Raw genomic sequence first — 21035 nt, 5'->3', positions numbered from 1 at the left:
CCTCCACTGATGTTATGACACTCATAATTTATTTAACTAAAATCTAACTCCTCTTTCCTGCCAGTACTGTTCTGAGGTGCAGGATGAAATGTCACATCACTCAGAAGTTGAGCAAACTACACACACATACATAAACCACTAGAGGTAAAGACAAAACTGTGTCTGTGTGTTTTGGGTGAACCAATTTCCCCCACGTTTTTTCTCTGTATTACTCAGTGGCTTCATATACAGGATATTGAAAACACACTTATCTACCTAAAAGCGCTGATGGGAAGGGAGGCAAACACAGGACAATATATGATATATTCAGTTGTCACTTTGGTTTAAAGTGGCAGTTTGGACAAAACTGGATATAGTGTAGGAGTGATTTCATTTTGTTTCTACATAATTTAATATTTGTTTATACTGTGAGTCCCTTTTAATCTGTTGGACTTAAAGATAACTGACATGAACCCAGTGCTTTTGTAACCTCTGAAAACTGCACAGTACAGAAAAAAATAAAAATATGTCGATATGTTTCTGGCTGAGGATCACTTTAGGGTGCTTCCTTCTAAAACGGGTCATGCTGGCATTTAATATGATGTACGGAGTACATCTGAACTTATGGTTTTGGTACATGACATGGACTCTAGCTGTTGAAACTGGTGGGATATGAATGACAATAAGGTCTATGTCATCAGAATTAAAATCAGTGTTCCTTGAAATAATAAGTCTGGATATTATTTCAGGTGAGGAGAAGGAAATGATCAAATGCTGAGACACCTCAACTCCCCAGGTGACCTTGTGCATGAAGAGAAAAGTGCACAGGCTTCTACACAAACATGTGGCCATTCAGGGAAATATGACCCAACATCCTGAATTATGCACAAAGCTAAAGGCCTGGATGTCGAAATAAGTAAAGTTTTGTTTGGAGTAGCTGTTGCAGATGCAGAGAACTGCACTGTGACAAGGGTGGAGTGATGTAATTTTTCTTAAAAGAGAATCAGAAAGTCAGAAAAAAGGAGTAGATTTAAGGCTACAATCCGGTTGGCTTGTTTGCTTGTTCGTTTGCCACCGCACACGGCTCACTTCTGCAGGTTAGTTTTATTTATTTACTTCTACTTTATCTACTACCCACCCTTTGACATTATCTGATTCAGTGTAAAGTTGTTAGAAGCTTTGTGGAAAACATTGAATTTTCAGAGTTAAGTTATGTCATTTATATATACAAGTTATATGCTGTGGTTTGACATTACATATTCATCCAGAAGAAAAAATTACCCTCCATGTGCTTTCAGGTTGATGGAGTTCACTTACATAAATAACAAATAAAAAAGGTATATATTTCATGCATGTTTCTGTATTAGATAATGACTCATCTTGAGCAGTTACATTTTAGTGTGTAGTTCGCTGGGTGGGGGACAGGAGTCACTGGTTTGGCACAAAGTGTTCTTTTAGCTCTGTCTCTATTATTACATGATCGTCAGTCCACATATTTCAGCTGACTGCAATTACGTTACAGAATTATCATAACTGTCTCCTTTCACCTGTGTGAAAAGAGCTGGAAGAAACACAGAAATCTTACATCCCCATCACGTCATCTTAAAACACTTGATCTCTGACTGACCCTTTTACTAACATCATCTCATTACTCCCTCTTGTCCTGCTATGGAGACCTCACATACTTGACAAACCCTTGTGACCCCACCCCCCACCCCCCAGCAAACCCATGGCGCTTCACTTCTATCACTACCACTCACTGTCTGCAATCACTTTGTATATTTCAGGTTTTGTGCATTAAGATACTTATTTATGTCAAATTTGCTCTGTGCAATGTTTGTTTACAAAGACTACAAGACAAACAGAAGCATATAGTTTATTCTTGTCTTCTAGTGTTCAATGCACATTAATTACCTATACTTACTGTTTCTTGATTGAAATAAACTACATTTGTCCAAGTATTTGTTCCAAATATGTCAATTGCTGCAGGCGGTTTATGGGTGTGACTGGTAGGAAACACATGACAGCTGCATTTACATTAAACACTATCCTGCAGATCCTCTGGTGGTACAGGGGTGTTAAATACTGAATTTAGTAGTTACTTATATGATGCAACAGTGCCCTCTGTTGACATCTTAGAGACAAACACACACTTTGAGGCTGTGTGTTTTACCTGGTTGATCTCATCCTGTGTGGCCTTCAGAGACTTGATGATGGTCTCCAGTTGGATCTTGCCAGCGGCCAGGCTCTGCTCCAACTGGTTTTCTTCCTGCTGTAGTCGGCCCAGGTCAGCCTTTGCCCGGCTCAGCTCCTCCTCCTGGCTTTGCAGGTCTGATTCCTGGGAGTGGATCTGGCTCTGGAGTGTTGAGATCTGGAGGCAAATAAAGATTGAGGTCTGAAATCATCAAACACAAAGCACTAACAGCACTTGGAATTGGAATCAAGTATGATATTTCATCTTAAATGTTGATACTGGTATTTATGTATTTTAATTACCCCAGAAACAGAGTCAAAATTTTGTTAAACAACTCTCATTCCAAAGTTACCAGCATAAAGATAACAAATTAACATTCATTCTCACATTTTATCACATATATGACTCAGAATTAAAAACCCTGGCCTTGTTTTTCAACAGTGCCCCTGTTCATTCTGTGAACCCACCATCTGAGATTCTTCCTGGCACTTGATGCGGACTTCATTCAGCATGTCTTCTAACTTGTGTTTCTGCTGATCCATCTCCTCCAGACGGTCCTGGGCATCTTGTTTCTGAGCCTCCAGCTCTTGTAAGCTGGCTGTCTCTCTGTCCAGGTCATTCTGCATTTCCTAAAGAAACATAAAAGGAAAAAAAATTATTCTAGTCCACAATTTTAGATTTTCAGGAATCATGTGTTTACATGTATAAACCTCCAATGAGTATGGATGTAATTATGCAGCGGCGGCTCTCACCTGCACCTCTGCAGTCTTATGTCTGATGGCCTCTTCTGTTTCCCTGATGTCCTGTTCCAGAGTGTACTTTTCCCTGACACACAGACAAGACATACAAGCATAGTTATTATAAGGTTAAAAAATATAAACACCCATTAACCCCCGGTTGTGTGCAGATATTAAAATGACATACTGGTACAGGTTTTTAAGTGAAGCTAAAAAGAATAAATGCTGAAATTATAATGTAATATATCTTCATCTACATTCATTAAGTTCATGATATAACACATTTCACTATGGCTCTGAAAATAACCGTGACATTCATATTTACTTTCTGCCACAGTTTAAACAATACTTCGTATGTCAGAATGGAAACATATTTTTGCTGAGTAATCTGCCTGTATGCCAGTCCATGGATATTCAGGAGCTGGTGTGTTTACCTGAGAGTATTCCACTGGGTAAAGGCAAGAGTGCTGACGCAGCATGGAGAATAAGTGGTGAACAAACAAAAAGTTGATAAAATACACACATCAAAGTAAGAGTGGATGGTTGGATGTGTGAATGGGTGGATGGATGGATGTGAGAAAGAGGAAAACAGTGAGATAAGAAGACGAGTGAACTCATCCACAGGAGGTGCTGGATTTATTTTGTGTGCATTTTATCAGGGGATATTGTGGAAAAGGAGTGGTTAACTGTCCATAATGATAATGTTGATTAGTCATAGTAATGAAATGATTTGACCATAGGAGTACAGGTAGGTAGTACAGTGGGTAGTATTTATGGGTAGCAGGGAGATGGAGGTGCAGTAAGTATGACTTAAACCTGTACAAAAATGTCAAATCAGTATCTTTGTATAAGAACAGCATTTTCAGGATGTTCTGAATTTGATTCAGATTCATTTCACTGTAGTTTTTTTTAAATTTATTTATTTCTCCAGTGTAACTGGTACAGATCAGTATGTGGGTGACATTTTTGATCTTTCAAACAAAAAAAAAAATCAAAAATTGTATGACAAATAAATGACTTGGATCATTTTTATCAGTTTTCCAGATCTGATACGAGAGAACTGCAACACAAAAAGGCTGAATGCTACAGATAACAGTGAATTAGTGAGAAACCTAATGTCATGAGAAGATGCAAGAAGTTTGACAGACTCTGAAGAAAGAGCATCGCCAAAACCTTTGCTGAAGAGTGAGAAAGAAAAGAAAAGAAATCTCAAATTCACTCTTGAAGTTGCATCCTGTGCATGTTCCTTGGCCTACGTGGGTGCTACTATAGTTACCCCATCATGTTTTGGATATAAGACCATGCTTAAGTAATACTTTCTTGTATTTAAGCAAGATCAGTGTAATGACTTTGACTGTTTATCTAATGTTATCTTCTTTCTCTAGGCTCCTTGGTACATAGCTCCAGTAACAGGACAGCTCTGGTGTTTTCATGTTATGTCATTGCTGGCTCTGAAAGAGCTTGTTACCTCTGCAGCTGAGCTATCTCCTGGCTGATGTCATCCAGCTCCTTGATGCCAGTAAATTCTCCTGAACCCACTGAACTGGAACTGTCCTGTAGACACAGAGACAGGCAGAGAGAGAAGGAAGAAAAGAAAGGAAGACAAAAGGAGAAATGTTTGTCTGTGTATCACTTGTTTGTTGAATGAGGTGGGATGATGATATGGCACCAACGGAGCCACAGTGGACCAGGTCAGAGGAAGGGGGAAGAGGTGAAGAGAGGGTAGGAGAGAAATCACTGTCGATATGAGGAGCAGCACACAGGTCTGAATTGGTGGGTGGGGGCTGGGTCAGGCACCAACATGTAAAGGGTGTCACCACCCACAACAAACTGCCAATGAGAGGAGAGTTTTTGGATTTGCAGTCTGTTTTCCTTTTTGGACATTAAAGTTCTGATTACTCTAATTAGAGGTCAACAGATTGGCTGATTAATACGAGCTGATCAGACATTTCACTAACTATTCATGTTGGCCAATGGCGGTGAAATCTGTTTAACAGCAACACTGAGGGAACTGGAAATATCTTCATTAGATTGCGCTTTAGGGCTAGACAATCTCACAATCTTAGAACGTGTATGATGTTAATTTTATCGGCATTTACAGAGTGTTGCATTATGGGTTGTTTGTACCACAAATGCTATGGGTTAATGGCTGTGTCCAAGTCCATTTATAGTGATTATTTAATGTCAGCCTGCACATGTTTACTTTAATCTGCGAAGTTTGTGCAATAAGATGTTTCACTGATGTCCAAGTATAAATGACAAAAATGACAACTTCAGATTAGAGGTTTTACAGAATTACTGGAACTACATGAGTTGCTGGTCCAGCTTTTGAACTTCTGTTTACACAGATTCTTTGCTAAAGCAACAAAACACAACACATGTAATGTAATTTTTGGTAAGACAAATTCATAAAAACACTGCAGGTGTAATGGTTGTATGTACAGTTAGGAAAATATGGACAAATGCTGACTTCATTAATGAGCACATTTATTTTAGGTTTCTTATAAGTATTGTTACAATATGCAATAGTATCAGACCAAACTGCTTTCGATGCTCCAAAAGCCATCACATTACAGAATCCAGAAACAAAGGAAAATTAGTGGAAACCCTTGTTTTAGTTTTGTTGCATTTGATCTTTATTTTAAAAGAGGTGAGAAAAATTGTGATTTATTTGATAAATGGCAATTCTACCTCAAAAGAGCTTCATTTGATCTTTTGGCCAGAGTGCCCATTTCTACTCTACTTGTATAAGAGCTCTATCAACTTCTTATACTTAAGGACATAAAATCGTAAAATAAAAAATAACCTCAATTTGTGAGTACCAATTAGCATTTTCTTTATTCCTGCACTTTAAAAGTTTGCTTCAGATTCACCTGGCAGTATTATTAAATGGTGTCTGTGTACCTGAGATCATTTATACTTACACTAAACTTAGTCTCATATTTTATTTATAAATAATGAACATAATAAGGTTGCTGATTATAGGCTTGTAAGGTTTGGGCCTTTGAAAATCCACTATCAGTCGACCTCTAATTTTCATGCTCTTGGTTTTGTCAAATTTCTAGTATCTCTTCTGGTGTTACTTAAAAAATACATGCCTGTTTCTTTCACTTAAATCATTTAACCCTGGGCCATCACAATGTTGAAAATTGAAGATAAATGTTGTCGCTTAATAAGCAGACAGTTGGCAGGGTGAGACTCCGTTTTACTGAAATTTTAAAAAAAATTATTGCAAATGCTTTCCAGTAATTTGCATGATGAGACTGTCACTGAAAGCATTTCTGGGTCAACACAGGGTAGGTCCATGTTACGTACCCACAGCTTGAACATTATAGCCTGAGAGAGGAGGAGGGGAAAGGTAGAAACATCAGCAGCAGAGGGGTTAGTCTTAGAAAGATCAACAGAGGGCAGTAAATATCAGAAAACCTTCAACAATTGAAGGGAGTAAATTTGCTTCAGAGAAAAAAAAAATCTTCTCCACATTTTATTGTCTCTGGGAAATCATTAATGTTCTTGTCTTTGACCAAAAAAGTAGATCAGGAAATTGTTCAAGCTAAAGTAGAGGACATCCAGCAGACAAATCACACTGTATCTCTACATCTCAAGTCACCAATCTGAAAGAGGAGCAGAGGAGAAATATTGACTCACCCGTCTCATCTCAGACAGAGCAGCCATTTCCGATCCCACTGGGGTCATGTATCCTGACATACCCTGCAGCCACCAAAAAAACACATCAGCTACAGACAGACACAGCAGCAGTTTGCAAACCTTCATCTCTGTCAAAACACCTTTTCAGTAGAGATGACTGATTAATAACGAGCTAACTACATAAAATATATCCATTCAGCTTCACAGCACTGCTCACGTCTTTTTTCAATTTTTTCTTAAAACATTAACCTTCCCAGGACAAGACAGACACCTCATTGAGCATTCCACATAGGGTTACATACAAGTAGACCTATGAGGGTGTAGCTATACTAATAAAACAGGGGCCATTTACACTGCGTTACACAGTTTTTCTGTCTGGAAACAAAACCAATATGTGCACTATTCATGCACATACACTATGCCAATGGGGGAATCTGGATGTCATCAGGCAGGCATTTGAAGTATTTCATCAGTGAGTTGTAGTATAGAAAGAGGATAATGTGCCTTCTGACTCTCTTAGTTAGAGTTAATTAAACCCGCCTTGATTTCTGGGTGGACGGTGTCCTGGCCATTTGGGACCCTTCACATTAGTGATCACAAGATCACAGAAAACGCAGGTGAAAATTAAGACTGTAAAATCCAGCTACACAAGCAGTGGTACACTGAGAAGAACCAGAGGCCGAACAATTCTAACCTGAGGGTCCACCAAGTTGGCCAACAGTTTTCCATCAGCAAATTAAAAATGAAGTGGTCTGGGGACTAACATGTCCTGATAAAGCCTTCCTTTAGCATTCCAAATAAAGTGGAACCCTATCATGCATTCTCTGTTTTCTGCAGAGTTGGATGGGTTAAAACCCAGTTTGTTTTTGTTGTTTTTTTTTTTAAATAATGGCGCAATTAGTAGTAAATTACATATTGCAAATATTATTGTATCATTCAACACAATTCATTTAAACACCCCTCCCACCATTAGTAGAATACAATTACAACAGTTAAGTACAGTGTAACATGAGAGTGACATGTCAATGCACATACTACACAGATATGTCACTCAGCTGAGCTAAACATACACTGTCTGAGTGACTTACAGGCACAGGAGTGCCTCTCTCAGAGGGAGGGATCATGTCAGCAGTCAGGGTCTGTGGAGGGTCGATGCCCTTGCTGACTTTCTGTTGGATGAGATGCATGGCAAGGGCAAACTGCTCCCGAGTCAGTTTGCCTATCTGCCTAGTGTCTGCAAGAGCCCTGCAGCAAAACACACGCGGTCAAAAGAGACTCATGTGATTTAGAGGAATACACTGAACAGGATGAGTGCACAGTGGAGCAGAGCCACCAACAACACACTGAGGCAGAATAAAACAGCTCTTACCATATATGGGCAAGGACATTCTGAGATAGTCCAGACTGCATGAAGATGTCCTTTACTTCGTGTCCACTTACAAAACCATCCAGATCAGCATCTGTTTTCAGGAAGATGTCATCATAGCGACCACGGTCTGAAACTGGGACTACCCAGTTGACTGAATGCTGAGAAGAAACGCAGACAAAATAAGAAAGAGAAAGAGAGCAAAACCTTGTGAAATTTCTATATCTGAAATCAAAAAACATGTTTTATAGAAGTGTTGGCATTGACTCTTTTTACCTGTCCAGACTTGAGTGTGTGTTTTGGGGAAAGGCTGCCGGTGCTGTTCAGTGAGTTCATGCTGCCATGGGAAGGTGTGGAGCGCAGTGAGTCTTTGGGAGGTGGAGGGCTTGCTGGCAGGCCTGGTACTGAACCTGCCACTGAGACGAGACTCTTCTTCCTCTTACAGGGAGGGATGAGGGATGAGGGGAGCAGTGCTGGGACTGGCTCCTTCTCCAGGGCCCGGTACACCAGGTGCATTGCCTTATGATAACACAGACACTAATGTTAGTATGAACTGGATTTGACAGGCTCTCTTGGTACCAAACATTTAAAAAATACTTCAACGAAAATGTATAAGTACCTGCTGAGAGTAGAGTATGTCTCATCAGCAAAATTACATTAAAAGACACATAAAACATGCCAATTCAATTGTAGTATTATAATGGGTACAATAATGAGGTTAAATGGCTGGCAGTAAACACAACAGGCACAAAGGACTCAAACTGAATCTGCTTTTTATAACTTCACAGCTTCATTCCAAAGCATCTCCCATACCATGTCATGGATATTATTGCATAACATTGTGTTAAAACTTCCATTAAAAGGTATCTATTTTCACATTAATTATTTTATACAGTTGACTGAATTGAACTGTGCAGGCCTCTGTGAGCTACTATGGATAAACTGGAAAAAAAAAAAAAAACACATTCAGATCCCGTGAATCAAGTTTGGATGGTTATATTATTATACTAATAATTTGCAGTTTGTGAATTTTGTGGTTTACATGTTGCATCTTTTTAACCAACAGCTCTGTAGGCAATTGTAGAGAAAACAAAAACACACTCACCACTGCAAACTCATCCTTGTCCAGGTGACCATCTTTATCTATGTCACTGAGGTCCCAAACCTGCCAACAGGAAAAATTTTGAATGCTGCTCTAAGAACAGAAAGTATAACGGTAGAGCAGTTGACCTTTTCAATATCTCCTCCTTTGCTGTTTTTCAACAACACACCAGGATTTTTGTAAAAACTATTTGTTCTAGTTATAATTGAAGTTTTTTTTGCAACTTAAGTACAACAATAACCTGCCTACCTGTTAGAGTGGAGTACATCTGACTTTGCAGATGATGCAACATATTTAACATCATGTGAAATGTCTTTGCACAAGAGCTTCATGTGTGCTTTTGATGGATTTGTCCCTCTCACTCTACAGTGTTGGGATGCAATGGCAATGTATGCGAGAAGAACATGTATACTGTGAGGTGGGGCTGCAACTCTTAATTGTGGACATCTATTTTGTTTTATGTCTTGGCTTCAGAACCATTACATTTCAATTCTACAAGGAGTCAAGTTGAACAAGAGAAGTCCATACCTTCCCAAGGACGTCCAGAGGTAGCTTGGAGTTGATGAGCACAGGTTTGACTTTCTCTCCTGACAGCAGACCATTGACTGGTGCCAAGCTCTCAAAAATTCCATCAAATTTACTCTTTTCCTCAGGCTATCACACAGGGAAAGAGAAAGAAGACTTTTGTGAAAAAGCTGGAGTGGAAATAAATGATTGGTAAATGTACCATAGCAGACCCTAGCCCAGGGGTCAGCAACCCTGGTCCTAGAGAGCCACTATCCTGCATGTTTTAGATGTTTCCCTCTTCCAGCACACCTGATGGTGGTTATCAGGCTTCTGCAGAGCTTGAGGATAGGCTGATCATTTGAATCAGGTGTGTTGGAAGAGGGATACATCTAAAACATGCAGGATAGTGGCTCTCTAGGACCAGGGTTGCTGACCCTGCCCTAGCCCATACTTGAGAAATGAGGCCAGAGTTATTACTATTTGAAAGTGTTCACACTGTGATACTAATATATTGGTCAATATGTTGTTTTTTGTTTTTTTGTTTTTTTTTACATATTTTGCTGGTTTTATCTTACAGTTTTGTAAAATATATGCATGAACTATATGAAAACATTTTGGACAGGCATCTCATTGACAATTTATAATGCAATACTGGTCCCATGACATTCCAGGATACATGAGCATCAAACACAGTGATGACTTAAATATATTCCTTGTATTTTAAAGTCGTATTCAGTCAGTAATCCACAACAATGCTCTTTAGGATAATTCAAAAAAGAAACCATACATTATTCTCCCTGATCTATGAGTCATCTTCAATCCACTGTTTGTGTGTGTTTGTGTATACCCTGACAGCCCAGTGTAATTCTCCAGTGACAGAAGCAGTGCTGCCCAGAGATGGACTGCTGGTGTCCTTCTGAAATCAGACAAAGATGGTTGTCACAACACAGAAACATGTTCTGTCCTTACATTCATAATACAAGGGTTAATGATAATGTAAGAAAAACAGAAAAGCTATGTTTTATATTTACATAATGAATGGTGACTAAAAGACATATGTTGTGTAGTAAAAATGTCACAGCTTGATGATGTCAAACTCACAAATTTGGGGGGAGGTACTGTGAGGTTGAGGCTGGATAGACTGACTTCCTGTCCACTCTGAGCACAAGCCACCAGTCGCAGAGCTACGTAAAACCCCTGAGGAAAAACATAGAGTTTGTTACTCTGCTGATCAATCATATTGTTTAAGAAACCCAAGGCACATTCCATTTATTTTCTACATAAAGTAAACCTAAACTGGACTTGCAGCCAACATTATGAGACCCAGAGCTCCTACAACTTGAGGTAACTGAGCAGCTAGATTGTAGCTACTTGTTAATACATACAGAGTATTAACTGGTGGTTTAATGCAAATTTATCTCTCATTTACTTCTTTTTCATGTCATTTTGCTTGGTATAATACCAGGGAAAGTGGCATGAGGTAGTATAAATACTGAATATTTTCAGTCTCAAATTTGTTTTCGGGGGGCGGCAGGTAGTCAATAGCTGGGTTTCCATTACAGTTTTCTGTAAAATAAAAGCGATATTTTTACAATTTCGACAAAGTGCAATTGCAACTTGTGTTTCCATTGAAGAGTGTTTGGCTTCTGATACGTGATTCTAGTAAAGTCCGGTCATCGTTTAAGGAAGATGGATGTGTAGTGCTGAAATCTACTCCCTGCTGAAAAATGCATCCTCACAGCTGGACAGCTGGGGATGCAGTTTTTGGCAAGGAGTAGAATTCTGCGCAACAGGACGCACTAAGTTTCATGCAAAACCTCCACAGTGTTGGCACTGTAGTGTCAGTTGCATCTACTGCTATTGCAGTGACTGTCTTAAACAAAAGAGGAAGGGACACGTATAATTGTCCCAAGGCAAAGTCCTTATTTATGGCAGCGGCCATGCATAATGGATTTCTGGGAAAGAATCGTACATCAGGAAATCACCAACGAGTTGTGGATCCAGAATTTCCGAATGACCCGGGCAACGTTTAATGAACTGTGTGATGTTATTGAACTTCTCATGGCACCAGACTTGTCATGCCCTCGGGAAGCAGTTCCTACACAAAAGCAAGTGTCTATTGCCCTATACAAACTAGTGACCTGTTCTGAGTACAGGGTAATAGTCAAGGCAAGGCAAATTTATTTGTATAGCACAATTCACAGGGCAATTCACAGTGCTTTACAAAAATGGAACAGAGACAAGTTAAAAACACACAATTAAGACATAATCAATAAACCAGTAAAAGAGAAGAGTGCAGACAGAACCCTTTCAGTTGTTCTATGCACAGTTGAACAGAGCCGTTTTCAGCCTGGACTTGAACACTGTCAGAATAGAGGCCTGTCTCACATCATCAGAAGACTGGTCCAGAGTTTAGCTGCATGGAACTGAAACACAGCTTCACCGTGTTTACTTGGTGAGACATTTGGCGTGAGTAAAACCACCGTGCACAGATGTGTGAAAATGCGCAAAATGTGTTTCCATTACAGACAGTTTTGCGATATTTCTGTGTTTCCATTACCAGTTTTGTATTGTGTAATTTAGATGTTGTGCATGTGTGAGGGTAATGGAAACCCAGCTAATGATAAGGTGAGAGGACCTCACTTTCACTTTCTCACAGCTTTATCCACAGAGCTATATAACCCACCACATCCTCCACATACAGGTCCATCATGTTACTTGTGAAATTACATACCCCCCGGTCCCACAAATTTTTCCGGGCATGGGTCGGGAGCCAGTAGGCTCATGATGCCGTTAGTGGGGCTTGGTTCAAAAAAGGTTGAAAAACCCTGCTTTAAACAATAAATGGTACCCACGCTGATTGTTTATTTTTTGATGGAGCAAATTATCAGAGACACAAGCACTAGTGTTGAGTGATGTGTTCTCTACCTGTTTGTCCAGGTAGCCTTTCCCATCTGGATCCGCCAAATCCCAGATCTGAAACACAGGACAAACAAACAGCATTAATAAACAAACCAAAAAGTATAGCAGAGTATCTTAGTATAAAACCTCCCACTACAGACTGGTGAATAAACTCCTATAATGACCCTAAAGCTGGACACACTCCTTACTCTCCTAACTCCTTAAGATATTTTCACAGTGGACAGAACAAACAGATTGTTTCCAAAGACTGGAGAACAGTCAAGGCTTTGACAGTCACATAAAAGCCCCACACTAACAAAGAGTCAGTAGCAACTGGATCATCTGTTATTGAACAACCAAATCTCATCACAACTGTCTGTCATCAGTTGTCTTCACCTATTGAACTGTCAGTTTATGGGCAGTGAACAGCTTAAAGGGACTTCCTAATTGATTTTCTGTCAATCAGTTGATCAGTTAGGTGAGCATGAACTGATGCAGTCTGGGTATTCTCTGCCTGGGTAAACTTTTATGACTAAAAATAACACAGATGGATTACTTCATATTAAGAATGAGCACTCCCAATTACATTAACAGAGCTGAGGCCAGAGCCACACAAGAACATGTGGTATCATCAGCGTTGCCCTTCACTCCATTTCCTGTCTGGTTGTCCCCTGCATACGTCTCTGAGTAGTGTTACGGACAAATTGTATTGTTCTTTTAACATTATTGTGAGGACATTTCAATTGGTCCCCAAATCTTTAAAGGTCTGAGGGTTTACTCAGTTTAGGGGTAGGGTTACAGTTAGAACTGGATTAATGCTGGGGTTAGGATAAAGGACTAGAAAAATCATTATGTCATTTTGTGTGTGTGTGTGTGTGTGTGTGTGCGTGTGTGTGTGTGTGTGTTTGTGTGTGTGTATTATCCTGCTGGATTGGATAATGTAGCTACTCAGCTTCAGCCCTTCCTTGTAGGTCACTGTTCATCATTGACTGGGCTCTTTAATGGACCATGAGAGTAGAATCCTTAATAATCCATCCCTGCCACTGTTAAACATAATTTATTAACCATCATTAGTTAAGTCAAAGGACTCTGAAAAATTTAAAACTACTTCATATACCATGTCCTTAAAAATATTTCTGCACATATTACAGTGTGTTTTGGTGATCTGTATCACACATGAGCCATCAGAATCCTGCAAATATACATAATGAAATACACACATCTGCTGATAAAGAATAATGGGGTCATTCCATCCCAAATCAACAAGATTTCAGAAAGCGCCCCACATGACCCCCTCAGAAAATTCTGAAAAAATTCACACTTGTTCACCTACCAGATAAACAAACACATCCAAAATTTTAATGTCATATCTGTAATAGTTTAGGAGATTCAGCCCTTTGAAAATTAATGTTTTTTTTTTTAATTTTGCAAATTTGCTTTTCAGCCAACTTTGAGGAGCTATATCTCCTTAGGTATTCAAGCCACACTGCTGAAACTTACTGTCTGGGATGAAATCCCCCTGAAAAGACCATATTTTGCATCAAAATAATTGTGGGTGCCTTCATGTTTGGTCCATGAGGCCTTGAAATCAGGCGAAAAGGCTAATTCTTCAAAATGTCCTCTCTCTTCAGGCTTGCACTGTGCCATAATGGATGAATGTACCCAAATTACCATGTGGCCAGTTAATGAAAATTTTTAAATTTTACCTTGTCTTCATATATGTTTCAGGATGGTGTGGACAAAATTTTAGCTTTGGGATAGAACTGGTTCTATTTTTAATTTTTTTTTTTTTTTTAACCTCATGACTATATTTTCTTCAAATTGTATACAAACATCGGTGTAAATGGCATTTTAAACAGTATAATGGCATTGATTATTGCACGAGTTATGATAATACTTGAGATATTTGAACTAGGGTGTGGAACTGCATGATGGTTCAGATAGAATAATTATAGATTTCCTAGAACTGGCTCAGGTTGATGCCTGTAGCAGAGACTTCTCAGAAATTGGAAGGAGCTGGTCATTTGACCCGATTTCACCAGGGTCAATGACATAAATGCAGCTAAGATTTCCCAGAATTTTTATGATGCTGGCCAGCCTAATTTTGGGAATTCTATTCATAATCCTGAAGAAACTTATTCATCATGGGGGAAAAATTTGTTGTTGGATTGATCTTAAAGGATAAATGTCAGAAAAATTAGGCATGGTAAAAATTTCAAAATTTTCATTAACTGGCCACCTGGTAATTTGGGTGCTCAAATAAAGAATATTTTTGTAAAAAACTGAAATCGACCCATTTTATTCATTGCCTCACAGCAACACTTTTCATTGAAATGTTGTCTTTTTGCAGTATATTGTTGCATCTGGACCATAAGAATCCATGAAAAAAAATTAGGTCTCTACATTCATCCATTATGGCACAGTGCAAGCCTGAAGAGAGAGGACATTTTGAAGAATTAGCCTTTTCGCCTGATTTCAAGGCCTCGTGGACCAAACATGAAGGCACCTACAATTATTTTGATGCAAAATATGGTCTTTTCAGGGGGATTTCATCCCAGACAGTAAGTTTCAGCAGTGTGGCTTGAATACCTAAGGAGATATAGCTCCTCAAAGTTGGCTGAAAAGCAAATTTGCAAAATTAAAAAAAAAAAAAAACAATTAATTTTCAAAGGGCTGTATCTCCTAAACTATTACAGATATGACATTAAAATTTTGGATGTGTTTGTTTATCTGATAGGTGAACAAGTGTGAATTTTTTCAGAATTTTCTGAGAGGGTCATGTGGGGACCATTGGTTGAATTGCCATGGAATGACCCAATGGCAGTATTTTATTGCAGGAAGAAAAAGAGCTATTGAAATGAGAAGTGAAAAGATCACATAAGCAAGTTTAAAGACAAATAAACCAGTGTTTGATATTCACATGTAGATTAATTCATTCAAAAATGAATCATTTTAACATAAACACAACTGATTCAGATAATTTAAATTGGACTGCAAAAGAATCAGACCCAAATGTTTGGGTCCTCATGCTAAAACACAAAAACAAATTTACAAGATAGTATATGCATTGGATGTTGACAAATCTATTATTTCATCAAATTACTCTGGCTCAAATGACTGAGTGCAATGTGAAAAATATTGGTTGTAATGTGAACCAACAGAGAATGAACCCTGCAGTTTCTCTCCATTCTACAGAGCATTTAGCATCGTTTGGCTCATTATTTTGGATCAGAACTGGTAACTTTTAGTGTCTGAGTCGCTGTGTTTTTTGGCCTTACTTCCAAGAACAACTTCCATTAAAAAAGCTTTATTAGCCAAATGTGCTCCAACTGCTTAGCAGACACTTACAGACTAGCTGGTAAACAGAGTACAGCATTTAATTTGTAGATATCTTTCATCAGAGTTGTTGTACATCATATCAGAGCCAAAAGACAGTATATTCATCAGCTGACCACAAATACAATTCAAACTAATGTATTCGACAAATAAAAGGGCACTCATGAAAATAACAGCCAAACCAGACATAAACAAAGCAAACATAGGAGGTCTAGATGTAAACTGTGAATGTGGTCAATAATATCAAAGCCAAACATCCTCTTCAACAATAGAGGCACTTGAACTGCAAGAACAAATACAACTAAATACCAGCTACACACACAACTTTGCAACTATATAATTTTTTACTGGTTGAGAACTACAAATAAATGAGCAAAGTGCAGTTTTAAAGAATGCCTTAAATGATGACAAACAATGCCATAAGGAGACAAAATGGTATAAATCAGGAGTGTCAAACATGCGGCCCGCCAAAGGGTCCAGTTTGGCCCCTGGGATGCTTTTGCCAAGTGCAAAAATTCTACAGTCTTGAATTGAATTAAGCAAAAAAAATTTAGCTTGAATTAAGGAAAAAATCTTGAATTAAACCAAAAAAAATCTTCAGTTAATTAAAAAAAATCTTCAACTAAGCCAAAAAAAATCTGAAATTTAGCAAAAAAATCTTGAATTAAGCCAAAAACAAAAATCTTGAATTAAGTAAAAAAAAATCTTGAATTAAGCAAAAAAAGAAAACCTTCAATTAAGTAAAAAAAAAATTAATCTTCAATTAAGTAAAAAAAAATCTTCAATTAAGTAAAAAAAAATCTTGAAATAAGCCAAAAAAATCTAGAATCAACAACTTAAATTTCTTTCTTTGTTTTAGTGCAAAAAATAACATTAAATTATGAAAATATTTACAAACTATCCTGAAACAATTAAATGTGAATAACCTGAACAAATATGAACAACCTGAAATGTCTAAAGAAAATTAAGCACAATTTTAATTATTTTTCTTCCTGTTACTAAGTGTTTAGTGTCTTTGTAGATCTGATCCATAATGCACATGTAGAAATGATAAGTTGAGGAATAATATTGTTAAAATTGCACTAAATTTTCTTACATTTTTTTTAATTTAAATTTCATTTTTTTCAGGGTTTTTTTTTTGGGATAGTTTATAAAAGCAAGCATTTTCATAATTTAATGGGTTTTTTTACACTAAAACAAAGACAAAAATTTTGAGTTGTCATTATTTATAGGTTATTATGTTATTATTTTACTGGTCCGGCCCACTTCAGATCAAATTTAGCTGAATATGGCCCCTGAACTAAAATGAGTTTGACACTCCTGGTATAAATGATAGTATATAATATGAAATTGGACTTTTTTTTCTTGACAAGCAGAATATACACACTCATAACACACAGATCTATGTGCACATTTACATAGATCTACATCCAGCACATTCAAGATTACTGCAGTATAAGTACACAAGAGGATATTTACGATGCAACTACAATTAATATCCATTACTGTCTCATCAGATACTTGGGGGGGGGGGGGGGGGGTTCGCATCAACAAGGGATCCAACAAGGGTGGATCTAATATCCATTCCAAGTACTGGAATCATCAGTCTGCTTTTTATGCAAAAATGAAATCCAATCCAAACTAGTTCATAGTTTCCAGCCAAACTAAAAATGCTTCAGTCCACTGGCAATCTAAACCAGCAACCGACTGCTACAACTGATGAAGCAATGAATAAAACAAGGTCCATGAGGAGTAATATTCATAACTTTCAGCCACTGCAGAGCATATACAGCACAGCATAACATTTGTCCATGCTTACCTTTCCCAAAGTAATGTCTGGTAGGCCGGATTTTTTTAAGAACAAGGCAGCTTCTGTGGGTCCGACTCTCCCTGTATTCCCAGGATCCACCTGACAATGAACACACAAGTTAGAATCTGAAGTGACATCGTGTGCATTTTCATTTCAGACTGAACTTCACTCATGAAACAGATGTGAGTGCTTACCTGTCTGTAAAAGTTCTCATATACTGGGTTCCCACTTGACAACTGTGGAAGAGAGACAGCGCTGATTGCAATATAATTCAAACAAACGCTTCTGTCTCTGCAAAAGATGTGAACTCACTTATAGGTTCTGACAACCTGCACAAAATGTAATCAATGCATCTATGTGACGTGTTTAACCCATAAAAACCCAAAGAGCCGCTGGCAACCAAAACCATTTACTGATCTAAAGTGTTTAATACCTGTTGATCCATGAATTCTATCAATATATGTAAATAATTGGTGTAAAATACAGTTATTCATCTTTTCATGGTCATCAGATATGACCCATTTGGACGTTCAGAGGCTCCGTAGTTGCCATGGATGCATCATCATCTTCTACAACACTGATTCACCAGTAAAACCCATGGAATTTGATCAATGACAGTGGATGGACACACTGGGTTTATGTTCAGTTAATGAAATATTTTGCTTAAAAGGTGACTTTTTCTTCAGTTTTCTCGGTTTCTGATGTTACAATAACCAACTTTAATATGAGCTTTAATGAACATCTACATGGTCAGAAAATTAAATATGAGAAAATACTTGATTTTCACTGGAAAAAAAACACAAAATACAGAGAATAATATTATAATAAATGGTGATAAATCCCTTAAGAAAGATTAAATAGAGAGAAAAATTCATCTGGGAACTGCCACAAAAGTAGCACCGGGTGTTTGTGGGTTCAAATAAATTGTGCTGGAACTGGATGTAAGATCTGCTTTAAAACCTTACTTAAGTGGAGGTATCAGCAAAATGTACAAAAAATCTAAGTATTCATAGTGCAGTAAAATGTTTTACTATTATGCTCAAATGTTTTACAGTTGTATTACTGCTGCATTAATATGTATGTACCTCTTACTGCTATAGATACAGATGGAGCTCAACTGAACTTTGCATACTGTTAGGTAGTGAAAACTACAGCAGTGCATCATAGTCTGTGTTTGTGAAATCTTTGTCTCTGTGTGAACTACATACTTTATTTTTTCAATTAAGAAAATTATTTATAAGATTCCAACACAGCTTCCATTTGTTTTCTAGTTTGATAGACTTCTTGAAAGGTTGTTCAGACCGGTAGTACTTTCAAATAAACTTCAATCCAGTGCATATTATTAAAGCTGCAATACTGGAACAATGCAAATTAATCCAATTTCACATATTTCATTTCCTTTCTGCATATCTTCAACTTTACAATTACAGTAACAGAAGGGAAGTTTATTTTTTCCTGGGTGCTAGAAAAGAGGAACAAAATACACTGATATTGTTTCACTGGTTGCAGATGGAGTTTAAAACTGATAAACATATTGTGGTTGTGCTGAAAGACTACATCAGATAGTTTGTGTGAAGCTCAGATGTTGTGATGATGCTACTATTTTAATTAATTTTAATTTACTTACTATTGTAACTTGACTAAAAAAGGTACAAATTTGAATGTATAACAATGTCTAGCAAATAACTCATGAAACATACAACAAAGCAGCTCACTAAGTCCATATGCTATTCCTCCTCCTTTAAAAAAAAAAAAATATCCAGAAAAAAGTCACTTCAGGCATGATGTGTTTTCTTTCCACAGTGGTAGAGATATTAGAGCACTGTTTTCTATTTCTTCAGTTTAGGTGCTGTGTAAAAACACCTAGATGCTGTACCTATGCCCAGTAATGGTGAGAAAAACCATGAGCAGAAAACAAAATATGGGGCAATAGTCTGGAAACAAATACTTTACCATCGTTTCTTTTCTTTGTCCATATTATACATACCTAGGAGGTACTTAAATCAAATACCCATGTTTTATTTTCTACATAACAGCTAGTTGGAAAATTTTGAGAATTCTCAATCCATAAAGGAACACCTCTACCTTTACTGTATCGCAAACACTATTCAGTACATTTGTTAATAGGTGGTTTTCACTGAACAAGAAGACAATGAGATGTGGCAGAGTATTGGTATATAAAGTATTGTGAGTGTTTAAGATTTGCATAGTGAAAGTTCTTTACAATCTCACACTGCACACAAAGACTGCGCGAACGGTAGTGTGTAGTATCAATCCAACATCTACAACTAAGTCTAGACTCATGCTTGATCAAATAGTCGTTTAATTCCGCTTTTACTACAACATCCCCGTTCCCAGACGCTCATGATCAATACCACAGATATGTCAGGCTGACTGCATTGCCATATTAAATGACTGTTGCGCAACCACAGCTCCTGTACAGCCCCTCCAGCCATCACATCAGTCTCAGTATTAACTCAGCGACCGGCAAACTGTGTGACTGGATCAACCACACCGGCAAGCTACCTCAAATCAACAGCATTCATTAATGCTTGGCTAAAGTTAGCATTCTGTCTGACCTGCCTTATAGCCTCACGTCGGTTTATCCCCCATCCTCACTACTGTCTACTTGGGAGGAAGGCTAGGTTAGCTAGGGACTGCTAGCATAAGGACTACCACAGTTGAATGCTTTGTTGCACAAACGTCTGCGGGCCAACTTGTCCTTAAATGTGCATACGACAGGCTAGCAGTTTAACTTCTTTGTTTAGAGACATACTGAATGTAGTGTCGTAGGTATAACGCAATATAAGGCTAGCTAACGCAGGCTGGGGTTAGCAAGACCGCTACCTAACGGTACTAATATAGGCCTTATTGGACCAGCTGACTGCCTTATTTCTAGCCTCACTTCAATGAGACCTCTTGTGTTTTCCACATTACAATTAAAACCGTTGTAGCCAGTTAGATATAGCGTATAAAACCACCCACTCCTTTAGGCTGAAAGTGAAGTATAGAGTCGTAAATTGGTGCATCTTTACCTGGGTGAGAGATGTGAGGGCTGCCATCTTCCCTGTTGCTGCGGGAACGCACCCACTCTGCCTCTCCAAGGCAGCACGCCCCCTAGTGGACACAGAGGCACCTCACACCCAGTCTGCAACTATTATAGAAAACAATCATTCCACTGGTCAACAACAAATTTATTGTTTAAGTTTTTTGAGCTGATTTGGGATAATTTTGGTGTTCTGAATCCAAAAATCACATTAATTTTGATCAATCAGGTCAACTTTCTGAACTATGCTACATATTGGCTTTTTAACATTTTTGCTTACATTTATGGGCATTTTCACATCATATGATACAAAATTCTTTCATATTTCTTGCAATAAACGAGTTCTGAAGATTTTACTTTTGTCAATTTATGATTAATGGGGTTTTTTTTATATTACAGGTGAATGAAA

General features: G+C 37.9%; 1 protein-coding gene across 12 annotated transcripts in view; it reads right to left on the bottom strand.

The window, feature by feature from the left end:
- Positions 1–20671, bottom strand: part of eps15l1a (epidermal growth factor receptor pathway substrate 15-like 1a) — a 61035-nt gene extending 40364 nt beyond the window's left edge. For 5 of the 12 annotated variants that reach the window (XR_003935172.1, XM_030131426.1, XM_030131429.1 and 2 more), the window contains exons 1-18: positions 20616–20671; positions 17775–17816; positions 17590–17679; positions 12462–12509; positions 10635–10730; positions 10381–10449; positions 9555–9680; positions 9030–9089; positions 8201–8443; positions 7928–8085; positions 7647–7803; positions 6559–6621; positions 6226–6246; positions 4379–4464; positions 3345–3377; positions 2926–2998; positions 2641–2802; positions 2153–2350 (exon numbers count right to left, since the gene is read on the bottom strand). Coding sequence is in view for 11 of the 12 variants with exons in the window: in XM_030131426.1 (XP_029987286.1) it covers positions 2153–2350; positions 2641–2802; positions 2926–2998; positions 3345–3377; positions 4379–4464; positions 6226–6246; positions 6559–6621; positions 7647–7803; positions 7928–8085; positions 8201–8443; positions 9030–9089; positions 9555–9680; positions 10381–10449; positions 10635–10730; positions 12462–12509; positions 17590–17679; positions 17775–17816; positions 20616–20642 (1752 nt within the window). In the remaining variant the exon portion in view is untranslated. The remainder of the gene's footprint in view (positions 1–2152; positions 2351–2640; positions 2803–2925; positions 2999–3344; positions 3378–4378; positions 4465–6225; positions 6247–6558; positions 6622–7646; positions 7804–7927; positions 8086–8200; positions 8444–9029; positions 9090–9554; positions 9681–10380; positions 10450–10634; positions 10731–12461; positions 12510–17589; positions 17680–17774; positions 17817–20615) is intronic. The other 7 variants (XM_030131430.1, XM_030131431.1, XM_030131435.1 and 4 more) reach the window with 3 other exon arrangements.
- Between the last annotated feature and the right edge of the window lie 364 nt (positions 20672–21035).

Source organism: Sphaeramia orbicularis, chromosome 4 (assembly GCF_902148855.1).
Source record: "Sphaeramia orbicularis chromosome 4, fSphaOr1.1, whole genome shotgun sequence".
NCBI lineage: Eukaryota > Metazoa > Chordata > Actinopteri > Kurtiformes > Apogonidae > Sphaeramia > Sphaeramia orbicularis.
This window is presented reverse-complemented; position numbering and strand designations above follow the sequence as displayed.